The sequence below is a fragment of the Panthera uncia genome, chromosome A2 (assembly GCF_023721935.1).
Source record: "Panthera uncia isolate 11264 chromosome A2, Puncia_PCG_1.0, whole genome shotgun sequence".
In the NCBI taxonomy this organism is placed as follows: domain Eukaryota; kingdom Metazoa; phylum Chordata; class Mammalia; order Carnivora; family Felidae; genus Panthera; species Panthera uncia.
In genome coordinates, this window is record NC_064816.1 from 12,855,625 (window position 1) to 12,866,343 (window position 10,719).

The following is a 10,719-nucleotide window of genomic DNA, read 5'->3' on the forward strand; positions in this document are numbered from 1 at the left end:
GACTCCCCCCTGCTCCTGGACAGTAGGGCTGGTGTTTTGGATCACACCCTCCAGTGAGTTTAAAACCAGATATTTCACATCCTGGAGACAGAGTCTGAAATTCTGGGAGGCAAAGATTCCAAGCCCATAGGGTGGGTCATTAGGATTCCTCGTGCTTCCCCTAAACCCCACGGCCCCTGGGCCAATCGAGCCCCAAACATCTTCACAATCAGGGCACCTAAATAGCTTGTTTATTTAAAAAGATTCTTTGCAGGGGTCCTGGATGAGGTGGGGGCGGGGGAATAATGACCCCTCTTCACCCCCAGCCCTGGCAGGGGTTCTGGGCAGCTTAGCCAATCCTCACACACACCCCCACTGGAGTTGCACCCAAGAGTGGCCTCACATGGAGGTCAAGGATGTTGTGACCCTCAGAACACCCACCCCAGCTCCTGCTGAGGGTGCTCGGTGCCCTGAGGTGAGGGTACAGAGTTAGCCCCCAGTCTGGGTGCAGCCCCCAGGTCTCCACGCAGCAGGGAGGGTGGCCCCAGTCCCTAGAGCTTATCTGGCAGGACCTGCAGGCAGAGGGGAAGCCAAGCTAAGCAGGGAGCCTGGGAGGGGCCAGTACCCTCCAAGGGTACTCTGCCAATTACAGAGCAGTTGAGGAGGCCCCAGTTCAGGTCGGGGCCCTGCCACTTTCAGCTTGGTGACCTTGAGTAGGGTACTGCCCCTTTCAGGGCCTTGGTTTCCCCATTTGAGAAGTAACACTATCTGTTCGTCCCAAAGGGTGTCCTGTGGGTAAAGCACTTGGCACAGGGCGAGCATGCAGTAGGTGCTCATATATGCTAACTGGGGTGAGTATGTTCATTCTTGAAGATGACATTCGACTTTGGACGTTTTCCGGGGTCAGATGCTTTTACTAGGCTAAAGGCCACAGGACTAGGTAATCACTAGGTGTTAGGTAAATGCTGATGAATAAGACATGGAGGAAGGGATTCCATCTCAGCAACTCTAAGGCTGAGGGTGGGGGGCCCACGGGCCTGTGGCCACCAGGAGGGGCCCTTGTCTCCCTCCCTTGCCCGCCCGCCCCCCCCCCCCGGCAGCTGGGGTGGGCCCCCCTTACCTCTCGTCGTGCCCCGTCTGCCCGAGGGCAGGATCCCCTCGTCCTGTGCTTGGAAGGAAGGAGGCAGTGTCTGGGGGCTGCGGACCTACCTCCCCAGCCTGATTCCCTCCCAGCCCCCACCACTCCATCCCTCGCCCGCGGGTCCCTCCTTCCTACCTGGTTGCGGGTCTTGTGTGACTTCTGCATCCAGGCTCGCCACTGGTCGTAGAGGCGGAAGCTCAGGTTCGAGCAGTACGCGTGCTTCTTGAGCCAGCCCAGGAACTGCTTGAGCTCGCGCCGCACCGGCCCCGAGCTCGGCTCGCCGCCCCGCGGCTCGCACGCCCCGCCGCCCGGGCCCGGGCGCTCTGATGTGGGGGGAGGAGCCGCAGCGTCATGACGCGCCCGCCAGAGGGCGCGCGAGGGCAGCAGAGGGAGGTTCCGCGCCTTGGTGGGACCGTGTTGCCCTTGGGCGCCTCCCTCCCGGTTTCTCCGGGACCGGGTCCTGTCTACCACCCAGCACAGCAGCCCAGCTGAGCCCCCGAGGAGGTAGGAGGCAGGGGAAGGAGAAGGTCTTCCTTCATGTCTCCTCCAGGAAACTGATTCCCGTGGCCTGAGCCAGGTGTGAGTGGAAGGGAGGGGGAGAAGGAGCGAAGCCAGGGCCAGATGAGATGAGACTCAGACACCGAGCAGGGGACAGAGAAAGAGAGAGAGAGAGAGAGAGAGCTGGAGAAAGAGAGGCAGAGATGGAAAGATGGAGACAAGGAGAGACAGGGAGATGTCGGGAGGGCCAAAGCAACAGGGGACAGCAAATGCAGAGGGACAGAAAAGGGCAAGGTCAAGAGAGGACTGGAGTGGGCAGAGACAGTGATGTGGGGATGTAGGGATACAGAAACCAGAAAAGGCAGAAATGCAGAGAGATACAGGGGAAGAGAGTGACAGAGGGATGGAGGGAGACAGTGAGACGAGACCCCAAGGGGGCCAGGGGGAGGGACGGTCCCCAGGACAGGCCTGAGAGAAGGAACCAGTGGGATGGGGAGTGGGCTGGGAGGGCCAGGTGGGAGGCCGGCCTGTCTGTCCAGCTGCCGGCCGCAGCCAGCCCCTAGCAGGCCGGCAGATAAGGACATCGGCCTCACGTCATAAATAACGCCGGGAACCCGCTGACAGGCCCTGGCACGGCCACGGCCCCCACCGCCCCTGCTGGCCTCCCCCGGCCTCCCTAGCCTCTCCAGCGGACGCAGCCGCCTGCTGGCTCCCGTGCAAGAATCGCAGGTGCTGGGCACGAGCAGGGGCCAAGGCGCAGGCCCCTCCCGGCCGTGTTCACTCCCGCCCACCCCCAGAACCTGGAGGGGCCTAGGATGGGGGCTGGGGAACTGGCTGAAGCCTGGCTCTGCCCCCCACCGTCCCCCCCCCCCCGCTTTGAAACACCCTCTGGGCCTCAGTTTTCCCATCATCCCACGAGGATGGACCTGGACTTCAAGGAAACCGAATTCAGATCCCTGTGTGACCTTGGGGGCTGGCTGAACCTCCTAGGGCCTCTGTGTCCTCACCTAAGAAGAGGAGGCTCCCTTGGGGTGAAACTGTGGGGGCGCAGGAGATGGGAACCATAGTAAGTACCACTTGCAAACACTTAGATGGCACCCACCAGGCGAGTGCACTTTCTTGGATTACCTCATCTAACCCTAACAATAGCCTGAGGTGGGTATGATTATTGTCCCCACTTTCCAGATGGAAAAGCTGAGGGCAGACATTTCATGTAACATATTCCGTACCATTTCGCAAAGAGAATGGAGGCTCATGGGCTTAGAGAAGCCCCAGATGGCAAGGGAAGTCAGACTCGGGCCCCTGATGGTCCCCATTCCCCTACCTTGATCAGAAGGGGAAACCAAGGCCCATTAGAGGGAGAGTTGGTAGCTGATCAGCCTCAGAAGCAGAGGTTTCAAACTCACTTGCCTTTAGGGATTAGGGAGGGGGTACAGATGGGCAAAATGGGCCTGGTGGGGATGGGGCCACTAGAGAGTGAGGGCCCTGAGTGAAGAAGGGGCCACCTCTGCTGATGGGGGCTGTGGGGCAACTCTGGCTGTGTCCTGTTACATTTTCTTTTTTCAAGATTTTATCTTTAACTACTCTCTAAACCCAACGTGGGGCTTGAACTCACAACCCTGAGATCAAGAGTCTCATGCTCTTCCAGCTGAGCCAGCCAGGCACCCCAACATTTTCTAGACAATTAATTTTTCCAGGAAACCTGAGATACTGGTGTTAAAACTTCCTGTCTTTAAATGTCTGCAAGTAGGTCAAACTCCCTCCCCCCCCACAAATGACAGGTCAAAGAAAATGGATCCAAGGGCCACATTTGGCCCCAGGAGCCACCAACTTGAGACCTCTGCTCTCTCGGAGGAAACAAAGAAACAGAGGCTCTCGCTGCTTTGGGAGAAGTCTCCTGACCACCCAGCCCTGCTAGGGTGCTCACCACTGCGAGGGGTGGAGGCGGCCGTGGGGTGGCTCCACTCGCTCCAGATCCCTGCCTTCTTGGAGCCGTAGATGCCAAAGGGATTGCAGCGCACTTGCACGAAGTAGACTGTGCCTGGCTTCAGGCCGGCCAGGCGGCAGGAGGTCTGGTTGCTCACATCGTCCACCACCTGGCGGCAGTGGCAGGGTCAGAGGCCGGGGGCGGGGGAGGCGCAAGGGGTGGGGGTGGGGTGGGGGTGTCAGGCACCTTCCAATCCACGCTGTCCTCCACTCGGTAGCGGATTTGGTACTTGGCTTGGAAGAGGAAGTCCTTGAGGGCCGGCGGGGAAACCCAGCGTACGCTCAGCTGGTCCTCCAGGCCCCCAACTCGGCTCACGTGCACATCGGGTGGGGGATCGGTGGTCACTGTGGGGCGGGCGGGGCTTCATCACTCAGCTGTCCTAGAACCGGGCTGGCCCCGTGTGGGCTCGAATCTCAGCGCACAGGGCTTTGGTGGCACCTGCCTGGATTCTGCCCTCTCCCCCACCCCCCCACCCTTTCAGGACGGGTGGATTACATTAGATAATATTTGGGAAACACTCAGCACCTAGAAGCACTCAATTAATGTTAGCTGTTATCACCCTTATTATCTGTGACAGGAGAAACATAATCCTATCTTCAGGGAACTATGTAAAAGCAGACGCTGCCTGGCTGATGCTATTGTTATTATTATGCCCAGGAGGCCAGGGGGCCATGAGGCTGCCAGACCCCTGGGAAGCTCCTCCTGACCTCACCCCCCCCCCCTCCACTGCCCACCTGCACCTCTGGACCTTCTTTGTTTACAAAAGTTTTCAAATGACAGCCTTCCTGGTGCAGAGGGAAGACTGAGGCTCAGAACCTGCCCACTGCACCTTCAGGACTTGAGGAAGCAAGGCAGGAAGCCGACTGGGGTGGGGGATGGCTACTAGCTTTCTGGGGATCCTTCTGGGAGCCCTGTGGGCAGCAGAGAGGTCTGGCCTCTCCCCCTGAGGCCTTAGTGAGGGTCTGAAAGGGTTAAGGCACAGGCCTGCTAGGGGCTGAGAAACACCCTAATTAGATTAGGCCCAATTCTGCTCGCAGATCATCCGTTTCCTGCCTCCCGCCTGCGCACCCCCCCCCCCCCCAGCTCCAGGCTGAGGCTTCCTGGGGCGCCTCCCGACCTGGGCGCCCCCTCCCAGCTCCCCCGGGGCCCCCTCCTGCACACCTGGGCTGCCGAGGGGGAGGCAGCCAGGCCAGGTGTTCTCCACAGAGTGGGGGTATCCTGGCTGCTTTAGGGGACTGGGGACCGATGGGTGGATGCCTAGTTCCTCCCGGCCCGAGCCAGGGTCGGAGCTGGAGCCTCAGCCATGAGCTGAGCCGAGAGAGGAGGTGCAGGCTCCCTCGTGGGCCTAGGAGCTGGGGTGGGGGGGGCTCACCCACATCCAGGATGTCCAGGGTGAGCACATCGGAGCGGGCCGAGCCCAGCCGGTTGGTGGCCTCTACCCAGATCTCATAGGGCGTAAAGAGAGCCAGGTCCTTGGGGATGTGGCAGGAATGAGGCCCTACCGTGTGGTACTCCTCACACGTGTTGTCCTGCCCGTACCACCTGCAGGGCAGGAGGGGGTGTGAGGACACAGAAGAGTCTCTTCAGACCCCCAGACCTCCCCATGGCAGCCCCAGAGGGCAGAAGGGACACCCGGCTTGGAGAGGGTGGGCTTTGCCGAGACCTCACAGCCAGGCTGGAACACACGTCACCCAAGGGCCACCACCACCACCACCAACCTCAGCTTGTACTTGAGAGAGTAGTTGGTGTGGAGGAAGGTTTCCCCTTGGGCTCCCGGCGTCCAGCGGCATGTCAGGTCCTTCATGTTCTTGGACCAGCAGCTGATGTTGAAGGGTTTCTCTGGGGGCACTGGGGAAGGGGGTGCAGGGGACTGAGGGTCTGGACCAGCCCTGGATAGGTGAGGTTCCTAGCCACCAGCTGGGCCCCCATCCTGGAGTAGAAGGAGGGTGACCAGAGTGGCTGTTGGCAAGGCTGTCTGCCTGGAACCTCCTGGGGACAGGTTCGGGGGTTCCAGGCTCTCATGCCCACGCCCAGAAGTCCCTGCCTCTCAACCAGCATGCCCACTGTTCCGTCCTGGGCCAGAGGGCCCGTGATGCATGCCCCTCTCCCAGGAGTTGCCCGTGGATATCCTGGGGGCCCGCTTACAGCCAACATAGAGACAGGAGCCGGCCAGGATGCTGCCGTCACGAGCGTGGCACACGAGGTTGTCGCCTGACTGCTGCCTGGATCCGTTGAGGTTGGCCAGGGCGAGGGCCAGGGTGGAGGCGTTGAGCACACGGGAGAGCTCGGGGGCTAGGCGGCGTCCGTTGAGGGTCCAGTAGAGGCCCTCGGCTGTGGCGCCTGACGGGTCCCCGTGCACTGAGCATGTGGCCTGCAGGGAGGAGCCGATGAGGAGCGTGGGGTCCTGGGGGCTGATGACAGCCGTGTCTGGGGTCAGAGAGGAGTGCCCGTCAGGCGTGAGATGGAGTTGCCCTGAGCCCCCCACCATGCTAGGACTTCTGGACTCATGGCAATCCTACAAACGAGCTGTTTATTTTTGTCTCCCATTTCACAGATAAGGAAACTGAGGCTCAATTAGGCCAAGTGACCAGCCCAAGGTTGGCGGCAAATCAAGATTTAGCCTCAGGACTGTTGTGATTCCACAACTCAGGTCCTTCAATGCCGCATCTTCACGGATGTGCCCAAGGCTCTGGGAGCGGTCACAAAACTCAGGCATAAACGCCCATTCAGACTCAAGTAAATCTGGCTTCGCACATAGTTCTGACAACTATTACATTCTTTTTCTTGCCTTTTCTTTACTTTTCTTCATTTTTGGCAATTAGAAATAAAAGATTGATATCCCTACAGGCACACATATAGTAGGTATGTCTTTGGGGGTGGGGGGAGGGAGACACTTCTAAAAAAGTGTACTGACTCCTACTAGAATCCTGGTAATCTTACAGGTGAAAAAACTGAGGCTCTGAGTCATCATCTCTTGCCCAAAGTCATTGAATGAGAGAAGGGCACGCTACCAAAACCCAGATTTGTTGCCCTATGCTGCTGAAACTGAAGGAGGCCGGGGCAAACTCTAGGCCCCCAACCCCCATCCAAAGGGACTGGCTCTCATTGTTCTTTCCTTCAACTCATTTTTCCTAATCTGCAAGACGGGAGCAAGAAAGCTCATGATCCCTAGGGCCATTGTGAAGATCAGATGGAAAGTGACTTCCTAAACAGGATTGTGTGGAACTGGGTGCTGGGCACAAGGGTCTCAGGGATACCATGGTTGATGTCCTCCCTCCTGTCTACTGCTGGGGTTAGAACCTAAGACGAGTCTGTTTTTATCCAAGGAGAAACCAAGGTCCAGGTAAGGGTGAGAGGCTGCGCAGTCCAAGACCCTGATACCCCTCTCTGAGCCTCAGTCTCCCCATCTGGAAAATGGGCATCGTGGTATAAACCACATGTTTGAGAGGAGTGAAAATATTGTCTTAAGGACAACCCTGTGGGATGTTTAAGCCAGGCTGACCTGGGTTCAAATGCCCCCAGCTGACTGTGGAAGCTTGGCCCATTCACTTTACTTCTTTGAGCCTCTGGGAAGGGGCCTCCCCCTCCACCAAGAGCAGTTGTGAGGACTCATTCACTCATTTGTTCATTCATGCATGCATGCATGAATGGAACATCTACAGTTTGCCAGGAGCTGAGGGCACAATGGTGACCAAGATACTCAATATTCCTGCCCTTGTGGGCCTTGAATCCAAGGGAGCAACAGGAAAAAGAACAAATAAATATCTAAGAATAAATACGGGAGAAAGTGAAGCACACCCCCAGGAGACCTATCTGATGAGGCATTTGAGCTGAGACCTGAATAAAGTTGAAGTAACCAAGAAAACATCTGGGAGAGAGTGTCCAGGCAGTGGGAGCAGCAAGTGCAAAGGTCCTGGGGCAGGAGTGGTGGGGAATGAGGTCTGGGAGGTCAGCAGTGCCAGACCTGCAGGGAGGGGTTATTCCAGGGTTCCTAACAGGGGAAGATTTACATTTTAAAAGGATTCCCAGGCAGCTGTAAAAAGGGACTGCAGGGGGGCAGCGGGGTGGGGGTAGCCCAGCTTCCCTAAGATGGCAGCCAAGGACAGGGTGATCCTGGCCCCTTGGGAGGCACCCTAAATGCCAGCGGCTGCCCTTTGCTGGCCCTCACTGCCTCAGATGGGCGAGGTGGGGTGGACGTGGTTCTCCCCGCTGGCCCTGACGGTTTTCCGGGGCAAACTTGGCTTGAGGGCCATTTCTTGCTGGAGCCTGGGATCACAGTTGCGTTTGGGGCTTGGCCCAGGGCTCGCCGGAGGTCTCAGCGTCCGTGCGAAGAAGCCGGCTGAGCGGGCCAGAGCCGAGGAGGCGGGGGCGGCCGGGGGCGGGGGCCAGGGGGCCGCCCCGGAGGTCCCAGGCAGCCAGCCGCCCGCTAATTCGGAATTCCTTCGGCATGAACTCGGGCGTGCCAGCGTCTCTGCCCCGGCCCACCCACCGCTTCCTGCCTGGGCCCCCCCACCAGGGTGGGAGGCACGGCCAGGCCTGCCTGGACCCCAGGCCCACTCTCAACCGTTTGGGGGTAGGTCACGCCCCTCCTGCCCCCCACCCACCAGCATCCTCTTAGCCAGGAAGGGGCTCTCTGGGGGGTCTTGGCTGGGGGGCACTGCCCCTCTGCCACACCCGCCTGGCCTGGGCTGGCGTGGCCTGCCTGCCAGCAGCTGCAGCTGCCCTCCTGGGGCTGGGCGGGGGACAGGGCGAGAGGGCAAGGCCAGGCGGGCCTGGACAGGCCAGTCCCCCCCCCCCCCCCCCCCACCAAGTTCCACCAGAAAAGGTCAGAATGAGGACTTCTCCTGGGACGTCGGTGCCAATCCCAGCTGGAGCACCTGAGCAATTGGCTTCCCCTCTCCTGTTCTCAGTTTCCTCCTCCATAAAATGGGAGGAAAATACGTTCTACCTGTTGGGGAGATTAATGAGATGAGATCATGATGTCCAGAGGGCCCAGCACACTGCAGCACCTAGGAACTATGGGGATTACAGCCCGTCCCAGTTCTGAGGTCCCAGCTGGCTCCCAGGTCCCTTCAGGTCTCCCCAAACAATGGGCCAAGGCGCTTGGGACCTGGACGCACACATTTCAGGCCAGGCAAAGCAGCTGGGAACAGCCCACGAAGGTCGTAGGGGCCCTTGCCTGGTTTGGGGGGCCTCCTAGAAGGCTCCCCAAAGCATATCCCTGAGCTAAGCTTTTGGACAACCACCCCCCTCCCCTTGCTCCCTGCCTCCCTGCCTTTCACACAGAGCTGGGGCCTTTAAAAGTTTTTTTCCTTCTCCCTTCCCAATCTGGAGCCACTGCCGTTATTAAAAAGGAACACCATGTGTTTTAAAAGGGAAAAGTGTGAGATTCTCTGCAAGCAAGGCAGGAGGGTGGCCTCCATCCCGGGGTCCCGACAGGGGTCCCCATCTCCTGTCCCGCTGGTACCTGCAGACACTTTACGACCCACCCGCCTGCTGCTCAGGTGCTAAGACACACCGTAAGTAGAAACATATTGCTGAGGTGTGAGAATCTTTTATTTAATTTCTTCCCTCTTAAAGGAAAAAACACACGCACAACAATCCCCCCAACCACCACCTTTGCCTGCTGCTCTGCGGACTGGGAAACAAAGCCAGCCGCTAACAGTGGCACTTACAGGCACTGCTCACGGCCTAGAGCAGGGTTGCCAGGGAACCCCGGAGGGCCTGGGTCAGCCCCTCACCTGCCCAGGCACCTCGGGCATGCGGGGCTTTCAGCAAGTGTCCCCAGGGGGTGCCCAGACCCCGTCCTTTCTGGAAGAGCACCACAGGAAGCTTGCAAATGGCTCTGTGTAGCGTGGGATGGCCTGGGGAGCAGTGTGTGCGGGGGGGGGCCCCCAGCGACCCGCGCGCCTGGATGGGGCGCATGGAATGACTGGGAACGTCTAGGGCAGGCTGTGCCTGCGTGTATACCCCTGTGTTGCCTCCCCCGGAGGAATGTGTGTGACCACGAATGTGTGTGTGTCAGGGATGGAATGTGTGTGTGCGCGCCCCGATGGTGTGCGAATGTGCATCTGGGCTGCAGTGTGCGCTCATCTGAGGGCGAGGGTGACGGGCCACAAGCCAGTGTGTCTTTGTGTGTCTTTGGGTGTGTCCCAGAGAGGGTCTGGATGTAGAGACGGTGTCCTGGAGGGGGTGTGCTTCTGATGGGGGGGACAGAGAGTGCCGGGGGCCAGGAGCTCCTGACAAGGCGGGGGTCTTGGGCTGCGGGCCGTGGGTTCCCTGTTGCACCCCCCCCACCACCACCACCAAGGCTGGGCCACTGGTGCCCCGACTCTCTGGCTCCTGCTCCCTCTCACTCTCACCCACTCGCTCACAAAGATTTCTCTCGGTGGAGACTCTCAGCCCCGCGCAGCCTGGCCAGGAATGGTTCCGAGCCCGCCGGTGGCTGGGACTCCGCGGACCCCCGAGCGCGGGGTCCCGCCAGGGGAGGGCGGCGGCGGCGGCGCCGGCCCGCGGAGAGGCGCGTCCCCGGGGACCCCGGGCCGCGCGCCAGGCGGCCAGAGCGGCCCCCCTCCCGCCGCCCCGCCTTCCTCGCGGGGCTCATCCCTCCACTCGGGGAGGGGGGGCGCCCGGAGCCAGCACCCAACGCGCCTACCGCGTGCGCCCCTGACTGGGAGCGGTGCCCCTTGGTCTCCACGGCTCCGAGTCCACGGGCGCTGTTGCGTGCACCCGCCGCGTCCTGGAGTTCAGCGAGTCCCAGGCCGCGGCACCCCCGACCCCCAGGGCAGAGCCGGGTGTCCCCGGCCGGGCGGCCCAGGTAAGAAGGCCTAGGGCGTGGAAGCCAGACCCTCTGGCCGGGGGACTGCGGCGCCGTGCGCCCCGCAGGTGAGGGCGCCCCGAGGGCCGCGCCGGGGGCGCCTTCCTTTGTTCCCGGGCCGTCCAGGTGGCGCCCGCGCCCCCCTCCCCCCGCAGCTGCCCCCGGGGCGCACGCTCTCGGCCCAGGCGGGAAGAAGGGAACAGGACGCCGGGTACTCACGGGCTCCTGATCCGGCTCTCGGCGCCCCGAGGACGCAGAGTAGCAGTAGGGGCAGCAGCGGCGGCGGCCGCCGCGCGG

The 10,719-nt window shown here is 60.6% G+C and overlaps 1 protein-coding gene and 1 non-coding gene across 2 annotated transcripts; both read right to left on the reverse strand.

The window, feature by feature from the left end:
- Nucleotides 1-231: 231 nt before the first annotated feature.
- On the reverse strand, nucleotides 232-10,717 carry CRLF1 (cytokine receptor like factor 1; the record flags this gene model as incomplete). The annotated part of the gene is made up of 9 exons (XM_049639424.1): nucleotides 232-551; nucleotides 1,100-1,142; nucleotides 1,256-1,443; nucleotides 3,546-3,714; nucleotides 3,792-3,949; nucleotides 4,978-5,147; nucleotides 5,324-5,453; nucleotides 5,751-6,032; nucleotides 10,642-10,717. Coding segments are annotated over 9 exons (1,230 nt in total), but the record flags the coding sequence as incomplete, so codon positions are not given.
- Nucleotides 3,209-3,281, reverse strand: TRNAK-CUU (transfer RNA lysine (anticodon CUU)). The gene has a single exon. It is a non-coding gene; the product is annotated as a tRNA-Lys (tRNA).
- Nucleotides 10,718-10,719: the final 2 nt, after the last annotated feature.